Raw genomic sequence first — 27,102 nt, 5'->3', positions numbered from 1 at the left:
TTGATTTGAAAAGCTTTATTCTACAATCACTGGATGCTTTTGCATTGTTGGTGCATGTTGCAACCCACATTGACTGGTTATCAACAATTATATTATTACATCAGAAATGATAATTACCCGGAAATCACTGGATCAATACATATCACATTCTAGTACAAATGAATTGAGCTCTTGTATCCCTGAAACATTCTTCGGATTCATCTCACTATTCAATCAATGGAGAATCTTATTACTTTCTTTTTTGTTCCTGTGTTATATATTCAGAATTTGGAACATCTGAAGGTTATCATTATTTTAACAAGCGATTCGCTCCTCGTTCAAAGTTTGCATTGATAATAAATGTTGAGGATTCACTTCAAATTATTCCAACGATTGCACACACAGTGAAATTAAACAGATGAAGTTAAGGCTGTGTCTTTTGGGCTGTTATTTATCATAGGATTTCTTGAGTGCCGGATCCTGTACGACGTAAAGTGCAATCGTCCCTGCAGCTCTTTTCCAAACATACCTTGTATAAAGAAAGGACAGCAAATTTAAGCTTAATGGAAATGTATTTTTTATTTCAGTAGCAATAATATGTAAGGTTGTATTTATTTCTGGGACATGGGGAGCAGTGTAAGATTTTGATAAATCTACTAATTTATAATGTTGGTCTGCAACATCTATGCATTTTATTCTTTAACCACATTTTAAATTAACTGGTTCAGTTTGAATTTCTGCTAATGAGACAATGGGGCAGCCCAGGCAGTCGGGATACTTTGCAGCTGTTGTTTGTGAGAAACCACACCCAATTGTTTTATGACTTAAAGTTGCCGAGAGTTTGAGTTTAAAATCATAGAATCCTACAGTGCAGAAGGAGGCCACTCAGCCCATTGAGTCCACACCAACCACAATCCCACCCAGGCTCTATCCCCATAACCCTATGCATTTACCCTAGCTAATCCCCCTGACACTAAGGGGCAATCTTAGCATGGCCAATCCACCTAACCTGCACACCCTTGGACTGTGGAAGGAAATCGGAGCACCCGGAGGAAACCCACGCAGACACAGGGAGAACGTGCAAACTCCACACAGTGACCCAAGCTGGGAATCAAACCCAGGTCCTCGGTGCTGTGAGATAGCAGTGCTAACCACTGTGCCGCCTTTGAGCAACTGTCTGCTGTCTTTATTGTCCACAATATAATTAAGGATTTTATTTATCAACTTTGAAAGGATGGTTAAAAGTAGTTTGAACTTTGGATGACTTTAAATAAAACCCATGCACTGGTTTAGTTGCTTAACTATATTTGTAGGGTAGAGCATCTTTCTGTTTTGACATTATGGTAGGAAGTATTTTTAACATTTGTTCTTAATGGCCTGAGTATCTGTGGGGCTTGGATTAAAATATGTTGAAAAGGATGTGATTTTGTTTGTAAATATTCTGGGTCTAAATTAAATTTGTTATTTGTTGATAGGGGACCCAAGGGAAACAAGGGATGAACGTTTGCCTTTAGTCTTTATGGCTCCAGTTACAGGGGTGGCATGACATGAGATGACTTGTATCCCTGGCCCATGCAGGGGGTGCATTTGGACTATTTCTAAGTAAGGGGTCGTGGAATAATGAGTAGCGGGGATACAAGTTGGAAAATTGGAATTTTTGTTGGAATAGTGTTACCATGGCTTCTAGGGTATGACTCTTCTGGACACAGTTCAACGTCACTAAGAGAAAAACATCGCCTGTGCTGGAAATGCACAAAGAATTCTCAGAACTTGAGGGTTGAGAGAGTTCAATGTTGTCTTCACTGCTTTTGTTTAAGTATACGTACAATGTTGCTTAATAAATTCTGCTTCATTCATAAATACTCGTTGTTCATACCTTGTTAAGTCAAGCACACCTGAGGACCCTCGTGTTAGAAATTAAGAATTCCGAACTTAGAAATTTTATTTAGAAGTGTTTACACCTCAAAACCCTACAATCTTACAGAAGTGACTTGCAGCGTTTGATTTCTGCTCCATGGTGAGTTAACAGATCTTAGTTGAGATGATGTTCCAGCACTGTAATTAATCTTAGCATCTTTGAGCTACTAAGTGGGAAAGAAGAATAATGAAGCGGGTTTTTTTGCTCCCTATCATTATTCATCGACTCCAGGAGGAACATGTGGTCTTTAGCCAAGAATAGGATTGGCTTCAGTTGTGTTCCCCAGGCTAGAATAGAATGACCTGCTGACATTCACAGTTTGGGTTTACATGAACATGCAAAAAAGGAGCAACAGTAGGCCATTCAGCCCTTCGACTCTGCTCTGCCATTTAACAAGATCATGGCTGATCTGATAGTAACCTTAAATCTACATCCTATCTACCCCTGATAACCTATCATTGCCCCTCCTTGCTTACCAAGAATCTATCCCTCTGCCTTAAAAATATTCAGAGCGCTGCTCCTTCATCAGATGAAGTGACCTGACGAAGACACAGCGCACCGAAAGCTTGTGATTGCAAATAAACCTGCTCGACTTTAACCTGGTGTTGTGTGACCTCTCATCCTGTCCACCCCAGTCCAACACCAGCATCTCCACATCACTAAAAATATTCAAAGTCGCTGCTTCAGGAAGAGAGTTCCAAAGACTCACAACCCTCTGAGAGAAAGAATTTCACCTCATCTCCATTTAAAATTGGCAACCTCTTATTTTTAAACAGTGATCTCTAATTCTAGATTCTCCCATAATAGAGTCATTGAGGTTTACAGCATGGAAACACGCCCTTCAGCCCAACCTGTCCATGCCGCCCAGTTTTTACCACTAAGCTAGTCCCAATTGCCCGCATTTGGCCCATGTCCCTCGATACCCATCTTACCCATGTAATTGTCTAAATGCTTTTTAAAAGAGAAAATTGTACCCCGCCTCTACTACTACCTCTGGCAGCTTGTTCCAGACACTCACCACCCTCTGTGTGAAACAATTGCCCCTCTGGACCTTTTTGTATCTCTCCCCTACCTTTGGGAAAAGATGTTGACTACCTTATCTCTGCCCCTCATTATTTTATAGACCTCTATAAAATCACCCCTAAGCATCCTACACCCCAGGGAAAAAAGTCCCAGTCTTTCCAGACCCTCCATATAACTCAAACCATCAAGTCCCATTAAGAGGAAGTATCCTCTCCACATCCACCCTGTCAAGACCTCTTAAGACGTTATACGTCTCAATCAAGTTGCCTCTGTTGTAGCAGTGTTACAGTAGAAATATAGGGGGCAATTCTCCTAAAAGTGCTGAATTGGCGGGAAAACTGTTCTAAATCCTGACTGTTCTGACAGTTCAGCTTCTCACCCGAATCCCCGCACTCTGTGCACTGCAGAGGTCCCAGTCGTGAATATCATTAAAAACCCAGGGGGGGGGGGGGGGGGGGGGGGGGCCTATTCGCGCCGGAGTTTAACAGTTCTGGAACTCTGTGCATGTGCAGTGGTCCCAATCTGTCAGACTCCCATTTGCTGGCCAGCTCAATCGCTGGCCAGCCTAGGACCCCCGCAGTGCTGCCCCTCCAGCCCCCCCACCCCCACCAATCGCCCCTAGACCCCACCCACAGTAGGCCCCACCCCCTTGGCACTGACTGATGCCCAGTGGGCAGTGCCAAGCTGCCCCTTGGGCAGTGCCAGGGGGCACAGGCTGGCACTGCCAGGGTGCCCATGCCCAAGGGGCACCACCCCCCGCCGCCCAACCCCATGGGGGGCCCTGATTGCCCTCCCCTTCATTCCGGTGGGGTCTCCCGCTAGTTCCCCGAATGCGGGGAGCTAGTCAGAACTCCGCTGGAATAAAGTACTCTTGGTGAGGTGGGAGATTCAATCAGGACCTGAAAGGTCCTGGTAATGAACACGTATACATATTTAAAATACATGCAGAAAATATTTAAATGACTTATCTGCCTTCCTGCTGGTTTCCAGCGTGGTCTGACCGGTGACTGTTCGCCGGTTCTGGGAGATGCACATGCGTTCCTGGCACATGCGCAAATCCCTCTTCAAGGCCGGCAACGCGCATCTCCCAGCCCAACCCGACAGAAAAGTTGCAGGTCGCAATGGGAGAATCGCGGCCATAATGCCACAGTTTGATTGTATAAACGGGGAGGTGCAGGAATATTAGAACCAGTAGCAGCCCAGTTGAGAAGTCCATTTCCTTGAGGGGTTGTAATGTGAATCTAACGATATCAGAGAGTCAGTTGTCTTCAGCTACACTTACTTAGTCTCTAACGGGATGAGAAGGCTGTCTCCTGAAGTCAGATTGGTAGTTTTGCCATCCATCACCACAACAGATGAACCCTCCTGAAAAAGAGAATACTTTGGAAAAGTGTCTTTATGTGGAGGTCAGGATTGTGCTTAGTTATGATCTTCCCCTTATGTTGAATACCCGGGTGGCACATATTGCCAAGACCATGGAGCACTGGCGCGTATGTGAGGTTCTGGCCTCCTCATCCAATCTCTCCTAAATAAATCAACTGCATACAAAATACAGCCAAGTGATTTGGAACTGCATGAAATCACCCCAATTCACTCAAGCAAATCTTTACCATTGGAGTTGCTTAAAAAACAGGCCATATAAAAATTCCTCAGTCTGGAGAACAACAAGAGGGCCATCAGATGGTCAAATTTAGAATTACAACCCACAGTTCTAGTGAAGGTTTGACAGCTGACTTCAGAGGGATATTATCATGACACAAGTAAGTACATTTTCTTCTTCAATTTTCTTCATTAGTTTACATTTCTCACCACCACACAAACCATTACATTGGTGGAGTGACACTCATCACCATGTCATGCTTCAGTTTCTCTTGATCATGCCATTCCCCTTAGCCTCTCTACTCTGTCTTCAGCACTGAATAGATCACATTTGAGCTATCCCTTGCATTCCTTACTTCCCATTAGTCCTTTACAACACCCATTCCTTTTGTTGCGATGGAGCACACGAAGTAAAATGCATTGGATTATGAATAGTAATGAATCAAATGTCACTTCAGCGTACTCAGACAGATATGAGCCATATATTGCAGGTCATTAGTGGAAAGGCCAATGAGGAAACTGGAAGGAGAGTTTCTGTTTAATCTTCTGATCTGCTGATATAATGGGTTAATTTATTCAGGATGTTTTAAAACAAATTCAACGCAATGTGTAAAAAAAAAAATCCCCACCTGAAAGAAATTCTTGAAAATAATTCATGAACATTTTGAAAATATTGAAAAAAATGTGTGAAAAATTCATTCACTGTAAACATTGAGGAGAAAACTGCTCCGATGCATATGGAGCTTTCTTTCCCCTCGTTCAAATTGTGCTCAGAAAGCAAAAAAACCCCCCCCCACAATTTCATGGACAAAACTTGGGAAGTTGCACGCCACATTCATGTGAATATTCTGAGGTAAAGTTTATGTATTAGTCACAAGTAGGCTTATGTTCACACTGTAATGAAGTTACTGTGAAAATCCCCTCGTCGCCACACTCCGGCACCTGTTCAGGTACACTGAGGGAGTTTTATAGCATGGCCAATGCGCCGAACCAGCACATCTTTCAGGCTGTAGGAGGAAACCAGAGCACCCGGAGGAAACCCACACAGACATGGGGAGAATGTGCAAGCTCCACACAAACAGTGACTCGAGCCGGAAATTGAATCCAGGTCCCTAGTGCTGTGAGGCAGCAGTGCTAACCGCTGTGCCACCTTGCTGCCCCGCTCCTTATTCTAAGTTCTCATTGAGGAGTTGACATGAAAGGTGCACTGGAGCACACAAAATTATGTCTGATGGAAAACTGTTGTTGTAAGGAATTGGGCAGAAATATGCTTGAGGCGCCTGCTCACCTCATTCCCCATCCCTCTGCTCTGTACTGGACCTGCACTGGCCATGGAAAACTTAGCCTCAACTGTGGAAAATTATGGCCTAGAAACAATGCCAACTTTGTTTGGTCTGGGCCATGTGGTGCCAGCAATTTTTGAACTGTTTGAAGCATTGGCATCTGGACACATTTTTTTTAAGCTGCAGTACCTCTGACTGTCAGTGATGAGGAAAAATTAAAGCGTATATTGAAAACATATGGAAGAACGGAAAGCTAGATTTGGTTCATGCTTAAGAATGTCAGCAGAATATTACAGGATGAATACAGAAGTCTCTCACCAGCTGCCATATCCAGGTGTCTGCACTCTCGCTTCCCTCATTCTCTCCAGTTGCATATACTACCGTCTGTCAGAACAACACAAACAGGCATTTTATAATTAACAAACATACACTGGATATAATATCAGTAAATAGCATGTACTGCTTTAAATTCCAAAGGCAAATATGCTCCCTTCATCGAGGATGGAATATTGCAAATGCTTATTGGAGCCAGGCTCAACAAATTCGCAACAGAATTAAACTCCTTCTTTTACCTTGGTCTCAAATTGATCACCAAACATGTCGACGACCCGCTTCGTTTTAATATCCGGGCTGTGCTGGTGGAGCCAATCTTGGAGTAAAAATGGCTCCATAACAGTGCTGATAGTATTTAAACAAAATGGTATTTGTTTTCGTAGCTTGTCTATGAATGAAGCAAGACATACAATCACGGTTAATATTGTTTGTCCGAATATCCCAGGCAAAAGTTAAATGTCACCCATAATATCGTGACAGAGTACAGGGAGCTTCATTCCACCTCATTACATTATGGGCGGCACGGTGGCACAGTGGTTAGCACTGCTGCCTCACAGCGCCAGAGACCCGGCTTCAATTCCCGGCTTGTGTCACTGCCTGTGTGGAGTTTGCACATTTTCTCTGTGTCTGCGTGGGTTTCCTCCGGGTGCTCTGATTTCGTCCCACAGTCCAAAGATCATAGAATCACTACAGTGCAGAAGGAGGCCATTCGGCCCATCGAGTCCGCACCGACCACAATCCCACCCAGGCCCTACCCCCACATATTTTACCTGCTAATCCCTCTAACCTACGCATCTCAGGACTCTAAGGGGCAATTTTTAACCTGGCCAATCAACCTAACCCGCACATCTTTGGACTGTGGGAGGAAACCGGAGCATTCGGAGGAAACCCACGCAGACACGAGGAGAATGTGCAAACTCCACACAGACAGCGACCCGAGCCAGGAATCGAACCCAGGACCCTGGAGCTGTGAAGCAGCAGTGCTAACCACTGTGCTACCGTGCCGATGTGCAGGTTAGGTGGATTGGCCATGCTAAATTTCCCCTTTAGTGTCAGGGGGACTAGCTAGGGTAAATGCATGGGGTTATGGGGATAGGGCCTGGGTGGGATTGTGGTTGGTGTTGGCTCGATGGGCTGGATGGCCTTCTATTGCACTGTAGGGATTCTATGATTCTTACCTGTAAACATTTAGTGGTATTGCTAAGTGCAAAAATTGGAGAGGCTATTGCGTTCTCCACTAATACCCATTAAAAGTGCCGAGTATAAACTTCCACCAAAAAATTCAAATGAAAGGAGTATCAGCAGTACAGATTTAAATTGTTTGGATTCTTTCTGTACCTGGATTTGGTTTCCCAGTTTTATATTCTTCAGAGCTGAAAAATCTGAAAGATAAAAGGGAAGAATATTTTTCAATTGATTTGAGCAGTGCTGACTCTGCAGGTTTGTGTGTTGAAGGACATCCAGTATCATTCTACTGAATAAGGTGAGATGAAATAGGATGGAAGCAGGACCATGTGGTGCCCAATACTGATGCAGAGTACCTGCTGGGCCAAATAGCCCGTTTCTATCCCGTAATTCCAATGAAATATGTTACACTAAAACAATATGACTTGAAATTCTAAAGAAAAATAAGCAATTGTACATAGGGCAATATCAACAACTGTAATGAAGATAAAGCTCAAAGACATCATAAGGAAAATTTCAATGAGGAACGAGTCGACTTCAAGAGTAAAACAGCTTCACTCTGAATCTCAAAGCTTTTTATAAAGAACAGTGGTGTTGTTAATGGTGGAGACAGCCACCAAGTAGTCTGTAAAGTTAAATACTCATAAAATTATAGAATACCTACAGCGCAGAAAGAGGCCCTTCGGCCCATCGAGCCTGCACTAGCCCTCTCCCCATAACCTCACATAGTTACCCTACTAATCCCCCTGATATCCTCCTAACACTAACCAACCTAACCCACACATCTTTGGACTGTGGGAGGAAACCGGAGCACCCAGAGAGGAAACCCACGCACACACGGGGAGAATGTGCAAACTCCACGCAGACAGTGACCCAAGCCGGGAATCGAATCCGGGTCCCTGGCGCTGAGAGGCTGCAGTGCTAAGCACTGTGCCACCGTGCTGCTCATACTCTTTCAGGATATTAATTTTTTTTAAAGAAAGAAATCATACAACAGTTCTGCAACAAACTTCAACTTCAAGACCAGATGCAATCATAGGGTCAAAGCTGCGCACATCACAGTGTTGTTTCACTATCTGATGAACTGTCCAGTATTTGACAGGAGTCACAAATGTGAGATTGTGAAACAGCCATTGCCTGACAAGTCAGAGGATTCTCAGAGGGCAGAGATGTTGCAGCATCAATTGGGATAGTGAACCTTTGCTCTGAGGATGTTATATGCAATACTTGTACCCTTGGGGTGTGTTAACGCTACTACTGTGGTGTCAGGGTGAAGGTGTTGCATTGCACACTGACTGTACAATTATAGCGGAAAGGCAACTTGAATCCAATGTCACTACAGAACCCGACAATGGAACAAAGTAAAATAAAAGCAAAATACAGCGGATGCTGGAATCTGAAACAAAAACAGAAAATGCTGGAAAATCTGAGGATAGAGAACAGAGTCTGAATCATCCAGACATTAGCTCTATAGATGCATTCCCCTGATGCTGTTTTTGTTTCAGATTCCAGCATCCGCAGTAATTTGCTTTTATCTTACTTTGTTCCATTGTCAGGTTCTGTTTTGTAGCTTGTTAGCTGGATGGCTCTTGGTCTGAAGAAGAGTCATCCTACACTAGGATTGAATTTAGACTTGTAATGTTAGCTCTGTTCTCTTCTCATTGATGCTGTCAGACCTAATGGAACAAAGTAGTGATTCTGTGTATATATGTAGTCTAATAGCACTCTGCTGAGGAGTTAGGTAGAGCCATTACCCACAATTTATTCTCCATAGTGTTGGTGTGAAGTTGAAACAGCCTCACACTGATGCTAAATCTGCAGTGTAAGTACATTATTGGAGAGTTTTGTGCATTGGTTGATTAAAAAAATATGTAGTCATGGGTTGTGGGTGATGCTGGCAAGGTCCGAATTTATTGCCCATCCTTAATTACCCTTTAAAGGTGGTGGTGTGCCATCTTACTGAACCGTGGCTGTCTGTGGTGAAGGTACTCCCAAAGTGCTGTTAGATAGACAGTCTCAGGAAGAAATCAGCGATATATTTCCAAGTGTGTGACTGAGAGGGGAATGCACCTACCTGTATTGTGGTAGAGGTCTGAGTACAGGTCTGAGGAATGCTGTCAAAGGAGCCATGACAAGTCTATGCACTGCATCTTGAAGATGGAACACACTGTAGCCACGGGGTGCTGGTGTTGGCGGGGGTGAATGATTAGGATGGTTGATGTGATACTGATCAAATGGGTTGCTTTGACCAGAGGGTCACTGGAGCTTCATTTCTCCAGGCAAGTGGGGGAGATCATTCTATCCCACTCCTGAATTGCACCTTGTGGGTGTTGTTGGTGAGTCACATGCTGCAGAACTCCTAACAATTCCAGTCACTAATAGAACCTTGTAACACTTTCCCTTCAATGCCTGACCTGATAAATGAGTCACTTAAACAAGGCATTGGAGGGCACATAACACTAGTGGGATAGAACTTCATCAGTAAGTCAATGTCTCCAGGGAGGGAGAAAGTGAACAATACTGCAGAGTAAATACTTCGAAGAACACGGGAATGAACAAAACCATTGACGCGGACTTCATGTTATTGTCTACATCCAGCAACTAAAAACCTAAATTGTGGTTCACAAACGCAGATCAAAACCCGCGCTGTAAATGACAAGTGAATGCTTTTTCAGCTTATTTTGCAAAAGTAATGAAAGAACACTTACTCCTTTATTATGGGCCCAAGCTGGGTTCCCAGGTCGTCACAGTAGAACCATTTTTCAAACAGCACATCAGTAGAATCGCCTACATAGTACCTGTCAAAAGAACTGTAAGTATTAATCTTGGGGCAGGTGCACCTTTCAGAGAAATATCACTGTTGCATCACAAAAAATGCAACAGCCCAACCCTGTCTGGCTGACAATCTTAAAGTGTATTGTCGCAATCTAAGTGTTGTACTCAGTTATGCTCAAAGCTATAGAACAGCCTGCTTTGAAAGTGTATGGACACTATTGTGCTGGCAAACCCAGGGCAGCAGGAGTTGATAAAGACTACGCACTGTTGGAATCTCTATTTTATCAAATAGAACCAATTCTTCCACTGCCAAGCAACAACGAGGGCCGATTTCCTTGGTGTGCTGGATAGCGCAAGATTATAAACACATTTACTGGTTTATGATCGCATCATTGCACATTGTCCTTCCCAGAATATGACTCTGAATTTTTTTTAAACTTACTTTCTCGTTTTGCTTTGTGAAATATACCTGTAGAATCCATTGCTAGAGATTGAGCTCGATATTCTCCTGTATTCCAATGCAGCTCTCTAACTAGCCACTAGAAGGTGTGAGAATGGCACTCTTCTTTCTTACTGAGCGTGGCATCGTTCGTGAACCCCCTTGCTGACTTCAGCTCTGTTTTTTTCCCCTTTTGGAAGGAAGCTCCCTTCCCGGTTTCCTGCGGTTCTAGCTTTCTTTATTCACTCTCTCTAATCTCTTGTATTCCTTTACTCTTTTCATTGAGATCTCTTCCATTGGATTACCCGTTAGCCTGAGTCCCCAGCTTCCCTTCCTCATACTCAGTTTCCTTCCACACTCCAAAGATGTGCGGGTTAGATTGATTGGCCATGATAAGCTGCCCGTAGTGTCAGGGGGATTGGCAGGGTAAATACGTGGGGTTACGGAGATAGGGCCTGGGTGGTATTGTTGTTGGTGTGGGCTCGATGGGTGGAATGGCCTCCTTCTGCACTGTCGGGATTCTATGATTCGAATCTTATTTCCTCCTAAACATCTGCGAATTGTTCTAGAAGTTCCAACCCCGACAATAAAGTTTATTTATTCATTAGTCACAAGTAAGGCTTACATTAACACTGCAACGAAGTTACTGTGAAAGTCCCCTAGTCGCCACATTCTGGCATCTGTTCGGGTCAATGCACGTCTTTCGGACTGTGGGAGGAAACCGGAGCACCCGGAGGAAACCCATGCAGATACGGGGAGAACGTGCAAACTCCACATAGACAGTGACCCAAGCCGGGAATCGAACCCGGGTCCCTGGCGCTGTGAGGCAGCAGTGCTAACCACTGTGCCACCGTACCGCCCTTGATGCCATTAAAGTTGATGTTATATGGTGCAGGGGGTTTTAACTTGCCGAGATGGAACAGAAAAAAGCGATGGGAGCATATTAGTTACGCAATTAAACTTGTAACCCAGGAGAACTTGAGTAATAACACAGAAAGCTTGAGTTCAAACTCAACACAGAAATTTGAGACACTAAAATCAGCTGAACATGTTTGGAAATAAATAGATTGCCAATGAAAATGTTCATGGCATTGTTGGATATAAAATTTTGGTTAGGCTACGCTTAGAGCATTGCGTTCAATTCTGGTCGCCACATTACAGGAAGTATGTGGAGGCTTTGGAGAAGGTGCAGAAGAGGTTTATCAGGATGCTGTCTGGATGAGAGGATATGAGCTATAAGGAGAGGCCGGGCAAACTAGGGTTGTTTTTCCTGGAGCGGCGGAGGCTGAGGGGAGACCTGATCGAAGTCTATAAAATTATGAGAGGCATAAATAGGATTGACAGTCAGAATCTTTTTCCCAGAGTTAAAATGTCAAGCGCTAGGGGGCATGCATTTAAGGTGAAAAGGGGAAAGTTCAAAGGAGATGTGAAGGGCAAGTTTTTTTACACAGAGATGGTAGGTGTCTGGAACACGCTGCCAGGGGTGGTGGTGGAGGCAGATGCGAGAGGGGCGTTTAAGGGGCTTTTAGATAAGCACATGAATATGCAATGGACTATGGGCAGGCAGAAGGGACTAATTTAATTTGGTGTCAACATCGTAGGCCGAAGGGCCTGTTCCTGTGCTGGACTGTTCTATGATTGTCACCAAAATCCAAGTGGCTCGTTATTTCACACAATCTTCACATCCATTATATTTTTAATGAAGGGTATATTTAAATGGAGGATCCATTGATTTTGATTCTTGCAGCCTCTTGGTTTACCTGAGTGCATCAAACTCTGTCTTCAGCCTCATCCTCTCAAATACCAGCCCCACGGTGTCTGCTTGTCGCTGAGGGGAATGAGGTATTCGAGCTGGTAGCAAAAACATCTGGGGGTGGGGTGGAAGTGGCAAGAAATTCACATATAAACACAGTTTATATACTTAAGAACTCGACTGACTAAAGGATTCTGCACAGAAACATAATAGCGTCAGCTGAATATGAAAATAAAAGAAAAAGGTGCTGTGAAAAATTATCTGGTGCAACTGCAATTAAACAATATTATAAACTGGGGAAATCCTATGCTTGAAATTAATTTTGTACGAGATAAATAATAAGAAAAACTTAAAAAACACAGAAAATGTCTCAGTTGTTGCTGTTTCCACTGGCCATGCAGAGTGTTAATCTACCACTATAATGCAACATTAGCTTACTGGCATAACATTGTGGCACACCTGGCACACTTTGTATGACATACGAGAAGCACATCGAGGCCAAAGGCAGGGCTATCTGGTGCCAGTAGCTCTTAAAGGGCTGCTAGCCATCCTTAAGTTCTGTCTCACCCGTGTACTTAATTTTGGAGGAAGGAAGTTGCTGATCTCAAGAATACAAGGTGAGTACTGTCACGTTTTACTTTTATAAGTCTTTAACGACCCTTCATTTTAAGTTTTGAGGAATATTGCAGAGAAAGAATGCACCACACTTTGGCAACAATTCATGTCCTTTTCAAACGCTATCTTTCACCAAGATGAGATGATGCCGGCGTTGGACTGGGGTGGGCACATTAAGAAGTCTCACAACACCAGGTTAAAGTCCAACAGGTTTATTTGGAATCACGAGCTTTCAGAACGTTGCTCCTTCATCAGGTGAGTGGAGAGGTGGGTTCACGAACAAGGCATATATAGGCAAAGACCCAAGTGCAAGATAGTTACAGATTGGAATGTTAAGAATGGTTGGAATGACAATTGACACCTCTTTAACCTGTGATTATCTCTCTCTCCACTTGCACTGTCTATACCTGTAAAGACTTGATTACCTGTAAAGACTCACATTCCAACCATTCTTCACATTCCAATCTGTAATTATCTTGCAATTGTGTCTTTGCTGATATATGCCATATTTGTGAACCTTTCTCTCCACTCACTGATGAAGTAGCAGTGCTCCAAAAGCTCATGATTCCAAATAAACCTGTTGGACTTTAACCTGGTGTTGTGAGACTTCTTACTGCATCTTTCACCGAGGCATTCTGCCTTACTGCCACAACAATGCCCCTGAAATTCCTCAGGGAGCTCCAGCAGAGCCACCAGAGAAACAGTGCAAATGGCTGGGGTTTGCAGTCTGACAGGGTTTCCATAGGATTAACAGTAAGATAATCACTATAGAATTTCAGGGCTGATGTGGTAGTCTTGTGGCCCTTTGAATGCAACAAGTTTGAAGTATCCTATCAATACAAGGTTCCTTCATTTTTCATGGTCATACACTTCAATAAGGTGGTGCTGAGCTAAGCACTTGGATTACAAACATCCTTGCTCATGACTTTTGGCTCCTCATGAGGAGAAGGCCCTGGAGATTCTGGGCCTGAAGGAATGACAGAGCATGAGGTCAGAAACCTTCCCCAAGCTAAACTTGAGGATCCTTCATAATCTTACTGACTCATTCACTTTATTAAGTATAGGGGTGAAATGCAGTGCTCCAGCACAAAGCACCAGAATGCCCAGCCTTATAAGTTCTGTTTCAAGAGGTTTGATAATGCAACTTCACTGCTGCCCTGGTTTACCAAGTTGCTCTCTGGCCATGCTGAAAGGGTTCTCAGCCTCAAAGGAATAACAGAAGGGAAAAGCTTCATTTGTATCACCAGCTGCCCCATTTCAAGTGGCTTTAGACATGACAGAAACATTCACTCCCTTCACCACCGGTGAACAGTAGCAGCTGTGTGTATCATCTACAAGATGGGGTGCACAGCAGGAACGCACCAAGGTTCCTTCTAAACCCACAACCACTATACCTAGAAGGACAAGAGCAGCAGATGTCTCGGAACACCACCATCTGGAGGTTCCTCTCCAAGTCACTCACCACCTTGACTTGGAAATATATCACCGTTCCTTCAGTGTTGCTGGATCAAAATCCTGGAACTCATTCCCGAAAGCAACCTGGGTGTACATACACCTCAGGGACTGCAGCGATTCAAGAGGGCAGCTCACCACCACCTTCTGAAGGGCAACTAGGGATGGGTAATAAATGTTGGTCTAGCCACTGATGCCCACATCCCGTAAATGAATTTTAAAAAAAGAAAACAAGCTAATGCAAGCAGCCTGTGCAACAATACCAATGGCCATCGGAAGTTGCAAGGCTATCGATTAACTCAGTGTAAGGCAGTACTGACCAGCTTTCATCACTAGTTGCTGATTTTTGCACAGTGGAATTAAATGAGCAGCACTGGGGGGGGGGGGGGGGGGGGGGGGGGGGGGGGGCGGGCATTGGTGGACATCTCACAGAGTGGTACAAATGGTCAAGGACATTTGTGTGCAGCAATGTTCCTCTCCACGTCAACTGGAGTGAATTTCCTCAAAAATACCAAGAATACCACTCTTCCGTCAAAGTCATTATGAAAAGTCAAAGGAAATTTAAGGGCACCACTGATTGCTGGAAAATAAATAAGTGATGACAATGACCAAGGTAGCAGGCATTAATTAAGTTTAAGTGTATTTATTAGTGTCACAAGTAGGCTTACATCAACACTGTAATGAAGTTACTGTGAAAATCCCTTAGTTGCCACACTCCGGCGCCTGTTCGGGTACACCGAGGGAAAATTTAGCATGGCCGAGGGAAAATTTAGCATGGCCAATGCACCTAATCTTTCAGACTGTGGGGGGAAACCAGAGCACCCGGAGGAAACCCACACAGACACGGGGAGAGTGTGCAAACTCCACACAGGCAGTGATCCCGGGAATCAAACCAGGGTCCTTGGTGCTGTGAGGCAGCAGTGCTAAGCATTGTGCCACCGTGACACATGATTCTCTGCTATATCTCACATGCAAGGAGTTTGACCCTCTTATGTTCCTCAAGGAGATGCCATTCAGTATATGGCCCATCAGTCTACCTGTGATCCTCAACAATATTCTGCATTGTGAGGATTCCTGTCAGATTATAAACTGTGGAATTCTTGGCTGATTTTCATGGGTAAATGTACAAAATCGCTAGCTTGAGCAAACAAGATAGATGTCACTAGCAAGGTGTATTTATACAAGGGAATTTCTGAAGTTTGACAGATTTCTTTTTGTGAATATCATGAAAAATAAAGGCAGCAATCACTTTGAAAGTCACTCATGTAACAATCATGCCCTGGATCTGTTATCTGGGCCTATTTGCAGAAGCCTGCGCTGTCATGTTACAGCATTCGTGAAGAATTGTCGGCCTCAATTTTACCACCCTTTCTGCAATCACTCGTTGCCCCTCCTGCCCATTGCCTTAGCTGCCAATTTACCCACTGTTAAGTGGGATGTAACCCAACAATATTATAATGAGGCCAGTAGAGTCTCCATGAACATCTCCTTGGACATTGTTCTGCCATTGGGTCACAGGCTCTGCAGCAGATGTTCTCGGGCTCATCCAGCTATGATCCTGGCTTGATACTTGAATAAGATATAATGCTGACTTTTTCTTTAGCACCCACTGTGTAAATGCCCTTGTGTGTGCCTCGTCTGTTCCTTCTCCAGAACCTCCGAACATTGATGGATGACCAGTTGGATAGTCAAAGATCCTAATTTGGTTTAACACAATTATAGTTTGATTGGCAAACATCTCCAAATGGGAAATAGAACGTAGCTTCAGTACTAAAATCTTTTAAAACTCAAATAATTGGATTTACAATACAGCCACTGCCAATAGAATGACTTCAATTGCTGCCTCCACAAAAGGGGTGAGAGATTTTGCCTCCAGATTATTCAGCTCTTAGGGCTTGGTATTTTCTATTTGATGAATAAGGACATTTGTAACCTGTCCTTTTCCTTCACAGATGCTGAATGAACAGTTGTGTATTTCTCGCTGTTTCCCTTATATTTCCCATTTTCTACCATCTTTTTCCGTAAGAGAATAAGCGGACATATTGTGTTGCACTCTTTCAACAGCCTCACGTACAGAAATGATTGTTAAGTGTTTGTAGATAATGCTCCTACTAATATTTTTTGTTATTTGCAGTCTATTCGTTTAAGTACAGGAGACCGCAATTTTTGTTGTGGCTGCACGTGTGCAGTAACTTAAAGGGGCCGACTTGTGCTAAGTCCGCGCGGGAACCTCTGGCTTAATAGAAACATTGGACATGATACTTGTGAGACTAAGCGGATTACAGTTTTCAGGTGTATTTGTGAAGAACTATAGTTAGTTTTCAGTTCCCCTCCGTTGCATCCTTCTATATCATTTTTAAAAAATGATAGCTGTGCTTTCAACTGTGATCATTAGTGTTTGTCAGAATTAATACATTGCTGGTGACTTGGGGAGAAACCAACTCTTCAATGCTTTTAGCCTGTCCATCACCTCTTCATTGGTTACAATTCCTTAGATATTCATCACTTCAATCTAGAAATTTTACCCCATCTCCAGAAAGTCAATCTGAGGTTGCATCCACAAACGTGAAGAATTCACCACTCCATCTCTTCTCCTCCTTTATGGAGTTGTTAAAAAAAACCTACCTCTCAATGACGAAGCTTTTCCCAAGCTCGTGAAATTCCTTGGGTAATTTTTACATGCTAATGAATCTATATATCTATATAAATGTAAGCTTCCCTTTTTATCATGTGGATCATTTATTACACTTAATAATTTGATAAGACCTCTTGGAAATCTTTGAAGACTTTCGTCTGTTGGAATGTATTAATAGTAATAAACACTTTTTTGAAGGAAGGCTTGTTAGATTGTTCTTTTGCCGGTTGGGTAGGAAGGCATGCATGTTTCCTCGGAGAATGACTTACCTTCTAAAAAGCATAAATATTAAGTATTCACTGTCACCTGTTTTATCTCAGAGTCACACCCAGTTGGACTGGATAACAATGTTGATATTTTTCTAGCAAATGTAATGGAACATTTTAAAAGAGAAACAGTTTACCAAGAGGTTTTATCTTAAGCCAAGGTCAAACTAGGAACACTGATGATATTGTTAAATCACTAAAAAGACCTGTGTCTTGAAAAAACTCTACTGACCTCTCCTTCTCGAATGTGGATATCTTTATGTTTTCCTTTCTCTATGATCTTCAGGCACATGTCACCTTTCCACTGATAAAACAACTAAAAAGAGAATGAAAGAAAACAGATACCCGGTCAGTAAAGTGAGTACTTGTACAGGAAAAGATGATTCCAGTTTTGTTGCACTAAAAGCTACTGGTTCATGTCAAGACTGTGAGAATACAAAGTAAAAATGGGCACAGGGTAAGAAACAGGCTAAGTGAAAGAAAACAGATGTTTCTAAGAGGAAATCTGTTGAATGGGTGAAAAGTATTAGGCCGGTTCCCCAGGGCTCGATAGTGTAATAAATAGTTCCAATTTAAACCAATGACTTTGATCCAGAACCTCAATCCAACTCCATCAGTAAGAAGTCTCACAACACCAGGTTAAAGTCCAACAGGTTACTTGGTAGCACGAGCTTTCGGAGCACTGTTCCTTCATCAGGTGAGTGAAGGACAAAGAAGAAAAGTTTACTTTTTTCATTATTACTAATCTACTATTATTTCTACAGCTAAATCTAGTCCAATAAAACTAATTTTATTAACTAATAATATTGTTTCAACTATCCACAAACACCACACTGGGTCACAATAATTAGATTTTCATAAGGAAATAATAATAACTGCTCCAGAGAAAATGGTAACTAGAAGGTCATCCAGTTATAAAGTTAATATAGTATTTGCTGCAGTATTTTCATACAGCTGACTTGTGTCCCTTTGTTTGCATCTAGTTTAAGTTAATATTTGTGATGAGCTAACATGCAGTGAACTGCAATATTAAGCTGCTGAGCAGTAAATACATGACTGTCCAAAGAGTCTACATGATACATAGAGCAAGGGGCTTCAATAATGAGTAGAAAATAACTTATAAAAATGAAGAATAAAGATGTCTTACAGGTTACTACCAGTAATACTGGGGTGAGATTAATTCTGCTGAATCATTTACCAGCCTGTAGCCCATACTGTTGACTGTCTGGACTTTCAATTACTGTTGCCCAATATGTTTTCTCAAGCATTTAGCAAATACTCTGATCTGCGTCATTTGCTCATTTAAAAACAGTTGTTTCAAATTGCTTAATATGACGTAACTGACCTAACGTTGTAGGCCAAACAAGTAGTTGTGTAATAGAATCCCGACAGTGCAGAAGCAGGCCATTCGGCCCATTGAGTCTGCACCCACTCTCCAGCAGAACATCTCACCCAGATCCTAACCATGTAATCCCACGTATTTATCCCTATAACCCACCCTAACCTACACAAGATGGAACACTAATGGGCAATTTAGCACCGCCAATCTGCCTAACCTGCACATCTTTGCACTTTGGGAGGAAGCCAGAGCACCCAGAGAAAACCTACACAAACATGGGGAGAATATGCGGTGGGTGCAGACTCAATGGGCCGAATGGCCTGCTTCTGCACTGTAGGGATTCTATTACACAACTACTTGTTTGGCCTACAACTTTAGGTCAGTTACCTCATATTAAGCAATTTGAAACAACTGTTTTTAAATGAGCAAATGACGCAGATCAGAGTATTTGCTAAATGCTTGAGAAAACATACTGCAGACAGTCACCCAAGGCTGGAATTGAACTCTGGTCCCTGGCACTGTGAGGTATCAGTGCTAACCACCGTGCCACTGTGCCACCCATCGTAAATTGCAACTGCTCAAGAATGAATTTATTTAGCCTTTTCAATTAAACACATTGAAATTTCAAACAAAAATTTCAAGAGTACAGTACATTCAGATTCCACTATTTACAAAGGCAAAAGATTTGAATACCATGGGGCAGAAATTTAAAATTCAAGAACCTCTCTCCATGGGCCCATAAAGCAAGAAATCTATAGTAGTGCCATGGGTATATAAATGAAACATCCTAAGCTTAATTATTGACCTGTGTTAATTTAGTTGATACCAGCTGAAGAAGCAGTTTTGCTGCAACAACTGGCCTCCGTAATCCTAACTTAGAAAGGGAAAGAAAGCATATAGAGTTCTTATTTCCACCAATCCAGGGTGGCACAGTGGCTAGCACTGCTGCCTCACAGCACCAAGGACCCAGGTTCAATTACGGACTCGGGTCACTGTCTGTGTAGAGTTTGCACTTTCTCCCCACGTCTGTGTGGGTTTCCTCTGGGTGCTCCGGTTTCGTCCCATAGTCCAAAGATGTGCGGGTTAGGTTAATTGGCCATGCTAAATTGACCCTAGTGTCAGGGGGATTAACAGGGTAAGGTTGCGGGAATAGGGCCTGGGTGGGATTGTGGTCAGCACAGACTCGATGGGATGAATGGCCTCCTTCTGTACTGTAGGGATTCTATGATTGGCCATGTTAAATTGCTGATTGGTGCCAGGGGATTAGCAGGATAGATACGTGGGGTTACGGGGATAGGGCCTGGGTTGTCGATGCAGGCTCAATAGGCCGAATGGCCTCCTTCTGCACTGTAAGGGATTCTATGATTCTTTGACGCCCCCTCCTTATTTGAAATTGTTCACATGTGAATATCAAATGAAGACAAGAGTGCGTTTGCTCACAACTGAAATACATTTAGGGAAGGTGGAATGAAATGGAGATTAAATATGATCTGAAATTATTGCATTCCCGAGTGTCCAATGACCATTGAATAATTATGTTTTACCTCTTCTCCTTCTTCTATGTGATAATCTTTCCTTTCGTTCGGTCCTCCAACAAACATAACCTTTAACTGGCCACTGTGCCTGAAAAGCATTATTGCAAAACAAAGTATTAGTCAAAGGCTTTCAGATCTAAGGAGGTAATTCAGAATTAATAACATGTCAAAATAAAGGTCAATCATAATGTTGAAGTAATCAGTATCAATTGATACAACCAGTTTAATAAACTAGGACAATGTATCCTGACTGTCTCAGTAATAGCACTGTATGCCTCCTTTAAAGTATAAAAGCAAATTACTGCGGGTGCTGGAATCTGAAACCAAAAGAGAAAATGCTGGAAAATCTCAGCAGATCTGACAGCATCTGTAGAGAGAGAAAAGAGCTGACATTTCGAGTCCAGACAAAGGGTCATCTGGACTCGAAACGTCAGCTCTTTTCTCTCCTTACAGATGCTGCCAGACCTGCTAAGATTTTCCAGCGTTTTCTCTTTTGGTTTTCTTTAAAGTGTTATTCAATGATCATCAAATGATATAGAAGGAGGCCATTCGGCCCACTTTTGCCTGAGTCTAGCTATCTAGATAACGGTACATATTTTAGGGTTTTACTGGATACAGTTTTTCTTTTCACCATCACTAATTCAATATTCCCCACATTTTCAATGAGGTCCAGCACAGATGGGTGAGCTGAATAGAATTTACCACAACATTGAAAGAAAGAACTTGTCCTTTACAACCTCAGGGTGTCCCAATGCTTCACAGATCTGTGGTCAGTATAATGTTGTAGGAAAGCACAGCAGCCAATTTTCATACAAACAGGAATGAAAATTACCCCCTGGCATTCTTCAAATTGTACTAGTGCTCAGTTAATCTGCCTGAGAGGGCAGATGGGCTTTGAATTCACTTCTCACTAGAAAGTCAGCATTACCACCAACACAGCACTCTCACAGTACTTCACTGGAGTCTCAGCCTAGATTTTCTGATCAGATCCTGGAGTAGGACTGGAAATCATAAGATTCTGACTCAGTGGTGAGACAATCACTGAACTAAGACGAGTACCCTATCATGCATAGATTCACAATGACTGCTGTCAGATTGACAATTGTCTTTTTGCTACAAGGACAGAAGAAATGGGGATGAAAATGGTCAGAATGTTGCAGTTGTGAGTGCCGTTTCCGACTAAAGGTTTGTTTTATAATGGAATATAGTTCCAAGGGTATATGTAGCCTTGAATAAATTGAAGGAAGGGGGCACCTCTCCATTCCTTTGCCTCTTACCATGCATCTCCTCTAGGTCTTATCTCACTTCAAGGCCCTAAACAACAATGTCAGTGTCCTCTTCCACAGCACCCCTCCTTCCAGGCACTGCCCTAAGTTCTTAAATCTCTCTGACACATTTATCCCTTGCTCCTCCTACAAGTTGCTCCTTGTTCAAGTTTTTAGTCACCTTGTCCTATTATTTCTTTATGTGATTTCTTGTCAAATTCTGCCTGGTGCATTGAGGATAGTTTATAATATAAAACAATATAAAAAAACAAATTGATGCTGGTTCCACACTGTATTTTGTTTCCAGACAGTTCTTCCTGTATTATGATCCCAGGGAGACCCTCAACCCAAGAAAATGGTTCTGGAGGCAGAAGTCAGTGGAAGTACAGAAATCCCCCAATCCCACTGCGGTGGTGCACTCACCCCGCGGGGAGATCCAGTCCTACCTATTTAGGGTTATATCAGTGCGCTCCAGGACATGCATTACCTTAAGCAAGATCAGCTCCCATAGGTCAAAGGTGCATGAGGAATGCTGAATCTTGTTCATGGGCTATATCATCAGCCATATAATACAGTATAAATGTATATAATTATATATATTATATTCATTATATAAATTGCAGATCATATGTTCCCTATAACATGCAGCAATGCAAATTATCCTCTATAATGTGTTGCACAGCAGATTGCTATTCTGTTTGCAACAGACCATTATCTACTGCTCTGTAACCATACACCATACATTCACTATCTTCTCGGCCTTTTGGCTAAGATCAAGTGTAGTATGGATTGGATGCTGCACTTGGTTGAGGTCATTAGGTTACATTGAAGCTTCATATGTTTCATATGAAGCAATTTTTAAAAGCGGCATCTCGGCCTTTTGGCTAAGATGCGAATGAGCTCAAGTCTTGGAGGAGGTGTTGCTTTGCTCCTCCAATCAGCTTGGCTCATGTAGATCAGGCCCAGGACAGGGTAAAGGGTCGCTCGCCCTGTCTGTCAGCCTGGATCAGAAATGTCTCAACTTGTTGAGACTTTGAATTGGATTTGATTGAATTGGAAAAGTATTTTTTTAAAATCCGTGTTGAAACCTACATACAAACACGCTTCAGTCTGTAACTGAGTTCTCCTGTTTGTAAACACATAGAAGGGGTGTGTGAGCGAACGGCTGCTCTACGAACGCATGATTAAACTAAGAACGATAGTAAAACTATTATTGACAATAAATCTAAGCTTCCCCCGGCAGTCTTTAATACAGTTAGGATAGATCGAAGTGCAATGCCTTTTAAAGGATTCCCAATAAAAGGAAGGAGTATCGATGATTAAACTGAATGCATTATTGGGAAATCCCTTCCAAATAAATTATTGGTGTTAAATTAGGGGCATTGGATTGGGCAGTAGGTGCACGGCTCGATAACAAACAATCAAACAACTTCCTGCCATTGCGTGACTTGCCGCTGTACCGAAGGAGCTCACTCACGCTCCTCTATGATGTAGTACACATTATAGGCTCCTCTAGCTGACTTACATGAGTTTGTTGCAGACAGGTGGGTTAAAACATTTCTTGTTTTCTTCGATCCATTTGTCGACATTGTAAAACAGCCCCATCGTTTTGATAATGAGGAGCTTAACGGTGGGTACAAAGAAATAGACGGGAAAGAAGTCCGCTCAAAGGTCTTGATAGAAGTTGACTGGGCGTTTTATACTGATGCTGACGAGCTGATGACCCGATTTTTGATTGGAAGTTTCCAAGTTCGTGGGAAGGAAAATTGCTCTTTTTTAAAAGAGGGATTTGCTTGCAACAGATTTCAACAAATTCCAATCGATCCGAGTCAAAACCTGCCCCCTTTTCTCTCCAAAATGTTCCAACATGGTCCATTCCTTGATGGGACCTGAAAGTGATGACCCCCTGTTCAGGTGACGACAGGAAGGAACCTGCTGACAAAGTAAAAAAAAACTCTCCAATGAAACATTGCAAAATGACAGATCCAAAAGTCATAAACAGTGCAAAAAAGAATCATTTTTACAGTACAATACTGTGCTTATTTACAAAAACATTACATTTCGTTACATTTCATTTCTTAAAACTATATACATGCGTCAGAGTTTACTGTGTGCTGTTATTTTTCAGGTTGGCACACAGTTACGCAGGCCGAGGGTATTCTGCAGTTACCCGGCCCTCGGTCTGCCTCGGTTGAGACGCTTTACACGGTGGCCTTTCCCCATTGTGCCTTTGCGGCGGCTGCCCCAAGCTTGAGCGCGTCCCTGAGCACGTAGTCCTGGACCTTGGAATGTGCCAGTCTGCAACACTCGGTCGAGGACAATTCTTTCAGCTGGAAGATCAGCATGTTTCGGGCGGACCAAAGCGCGTCCTTCACCGAGTTGATGACCCTCCAGCAGCAGTTGATATTTGTTTCGGTGTGCGTCCCCGGAAACAGCCCGTAGAGCACAGAGTCCTGCGTCACCGAGCTGCCCGGGACGAACCGTGACAAATACCACTGCATCTCGTTCCAGACCTTCTTTGCAAAGGCACATTCCACAAGGAGGTGTGCGACCATCTCATCAGCCCTGCAGCCGCTTCGAGGGCAGCGTGCGGTGAGGTTGAGACCTCGGGCGTGCATAAAGGATCTGACGGGGAGTGCCCTTCTCACCACCAGCCAAGCCAGGTCTTGGTGCTTGTTTGTGAGTTCTGGTGATGAGGCATTCTGCCAAATGACATTGACAGTCCGCTCAGGGAACCATCCGACAGGATCTGCCGTCTCCTTTTCTCTCAGGGTCTCAAGGACATTACGTGCTGACCACTGCTTGATAGCCATGTGGTCAAAGGTGTGTTTCCGGAAGAATTTCTCCACGAAGGACAGGTGCTGCGGTATGGTCCAACTACTTGGAGCGTTCCGCGGCAATGTGGCCAGACCCATCCTCCGCAACACTTGGGAAAGGTAGAACCTCAAAAAATAGTGGCACTTGCTGTTACTGTACCGAGGATCTACACACAGCTTGATGCAGCCGCACACAAAGGTGGCCATCAGGATGAGGGCGGCGTGGGAACGTTTTCCCTCCGTTCTCTGGAGATTTGTGCATTGCCTCCCTGCGGACACAATCCATCTTTGATCTCCAGATGAACTTGAAGATGGCCCGGGTCACTGCTGCTGCGCAGGACTTGGGGAGAGGCCACACCTGCGCCACGTACAACAACACGGACAGAACCTCGCATCGGATCACAAGGTTCTTCCCAGTGATGGAGAGGGAGCGTTGCTCCCACAATCCCAATTTTTGTCCGGCTTTGGTGATGCGCTCCTCCCAGTTTTTGGCGCATGCCCCTGCCGCTCCGAACCATATCCCCAGCACCTTGAGGTAGTCTACCCTAATGGTGAAGGGGACAAAGGATGTGTCAGGCCAGTTCCCAAAGAACATGGCCTCACTCTTACCCTGGTTGACTTTGGCTCCCGAGGCCAGCTCGAACTGCTCACAGACTTGAAGAAGCCTGCGAACAGACGAGGGGTCCGAGCAGAAAACAGCCACGTCATCCATGTACAGGGAGGCTTTGATCTGCGTGCCTCCGCTGCCTGGGATTGTAACCCCTTTGATGCCTGGGTAGCTTCTGAGGGCCTCGGCAAAGGGTTCAATGCAACACACAAAAACCTGCTGACAAAGTAATCACTATTCAAAAGTTAATTAGAGACCTGGTCGAGAAGGGTGCACCCTAGGTATGGGGATAACAGAAACTCTGACCACAATCCTTTCAGTCCTGCTTGGATATGGGAGTGATGATGGAGGACTGGAGGGTTGCAGAAAGTGAGGCACTGTTCAAAAAAGGGAAAGGGATAAAACAGAGCCCAGACATCGATCGATGGTGACAAACCCCACCGGAGACTATTTTTCAAGTCAAAATTAATTCTCTCTTAGAGAAGCAGAGGCTCAGGGACATCCAGCGCAGGTTTGTTAAAGGAAATTTGTGACTGATGAACTTGCTGGAATATTTGACTCATTCGGAAAATAGAAGCAAAAGGTCTCAAAGGAATGGTAGCAACTTGGGTATGTAATTGGTTAAGCGATAGGAGGTAGAGAGTATTGGAAAAGGATTTTCTTTGACTGGAGAAAGTATGTGTGTCCTGAGGTGGGCGTGAGGGGGGGGGGGGGGGGGGTGCGGGGGGGGGGGGGGGGGGTGCGGGGGGGGGGGTGCGGGGGGGGGGGGTGCGGGGGGGGGGGTGGGGGGGGGGTGGGGGGGGGCGTGAGCACTGTCAGTATTCAGCCCATTGCTTTGTTGTTACATAGAATTTTCTGGACTTGGATATCGGTAGCTCAATTTCAAAAAAATGGGCATGATACAAAACTTGACAACATAGTAAAGAGTGAGCAGTGTTAAATTATTTACTACTGAGGAGTATACTCAAGAAATCACTCCACAGACAGGGGACACAGGGATTTATTGCAGATCCATTTTGGGAAAGTTCTGACTGCCAGCAAGGCCACTAAATAGGTCTTTGATAAGGGGCAACAGATACTGATCCGCACATAAGTCAGGGTTCACAGTGTCTTTAAAATCCCCACATCACCTCACTGAGCCATCGGTCTTCATGACAGGAACAATGGGCGTGGCCCACTCACATGGGTGGCCACTGGTTTCAATACTTCCAATCTACTAATCTCTTGAGTTCAGGCTCCACCTTGGGCCTAATCACATATGGCACTGGATGTGCCTTCAAGCTCTTTGGCCATGCATCTGTCTTCAGCAGTAGGCTCACTTTCACTTCTTTCAACTCACCCAGGATTCAATTAATCACCTTATTGTATCTCCAAAATATCGTTCAGACTTGAATGAGATTCCATTAATCTGTTCACCGCTTCCATGCCTAATTTCAATTGTTTCAGCCAGGATTGTCTGAACGATGTGGAATAATCACTCTTAACAAAATACAAAGGTAGATGCACACACTGGTCCCACAACTGTACCTTGGTTGCAGAGGAATGAACTGTTTCATGTATATCCTCAGAATGATGTTCACAGGCTTCAGGGGAAGTTGATTCAACTTTTCCCTTTATGTTGACTCTGGGATCAATGACATTGCTGCCCCCATGTCCACCTCCATCTTCACTAGTTTCCCTTTGACTTTGGGCATCGCCCAGAACTGATCTGCTTCACCCTGCACAGACAAAATATTTAGTTTAAACTGCATCTTCTCAGTCTGCTCTGTTCCATTTGCAGACCCCATGTACTCCTTGTCCTCATCTACATTGACCACTTGCTCCTGGGTTTGGACTCTGACCCCTTTAGCTTTGTACTCTCCTGGGACATCGGTGCTCTGCAGTTTCAGACAATGTGGCCCTTCTTCTGATAGTTCCAGCACTGACCTCCCCTCATCCAGCAACTGGACTCTGTGTGACCCACTTGGCCACAATGGCAGCAGTCATTGGGCCGTGACTGACTCCTCAGCATCTCTGCCAGCTTGTGCACCCTCGCAAGGTAGGGCAAACAAATCCTGAGTGCCTTGTGTGACGAAAGAGGTAGGGAGGTAGATGAAGCAGAGAAAGAGTACACATGACAGACATCAGGTCAATCAGGCACAATATATAAAGTTCAGAGGGGAATTGAAGAAGTAAATAAGGGAATAAGAAGAATAAGAGCAGAGGTAGTCTGTGTAGTCTCTTGAACATGTTCTGTCATTCAATAAGATCATAGCTGATCTGATGATGGCCTTAATTTTAATTAA

The 27,102-nt window shown here is 43.7% G+C and overlaps 1 protein-coding gene and 1 pseudogene across 1 annotated transcript; one reads left to right on the top strand and one right to left on the bottom strand.

Moving 5' to 3' along the window:
• haao (3-hydroxyanthranilate 3,4-dioxygenase) lies at positions 1-26,535 on the bottom strand. Its single transcript, XM_078229700.1, has 11 exons — positions 26,345-26,535; positions 22,920-23,326; positions 20,139-20,217; positions 17,488-17,571; positions 12,295-12,401; positions 10,029-10,118; positions 7,474-7,517; positions 6,375-6,523; positions 6,121-6,186; positions 4,203-4,285; positions 1-508 (listed from the first exon to the last, which is right to left on the bottom strand). Exons 2-11 carry the CDS (start codon positions 22,997-22,999, stop codon positions 427-429), a joined length of 864 nt encoding a protein of 287 aa, XP_078085826.1. The 5' UTR covers positions 23,000-23,326; positions 26,345-26,535; the 3' UTR covers positions 1-426.
• Positions 22,142-22,344, top strand: LOC144504911 (U2 spliceosomal RNA; annotated as a pseudogene).
• Positions 26,536-27,102: the final 567 nt, after the last annotated feature.

Source organism: Mustelus asterias, chromosome 15, assembly GCF_964213995.1.
Source record: "Mustelus asterias chromosome 15, sMusAst1.hap1.1, whole genome shotgun sequence".
NCBI lineage: Eukaryota > Metazoa > Chordata > Chondrichthyes > Carcharhiniformes > Triakidae > Mustelus > Mustelus asterias.
The sequence above is the reverse complement of the archived record's forward strand: the minus strand, read 5'-3'. Positions and strand labels throughout refer to the sequence as shown.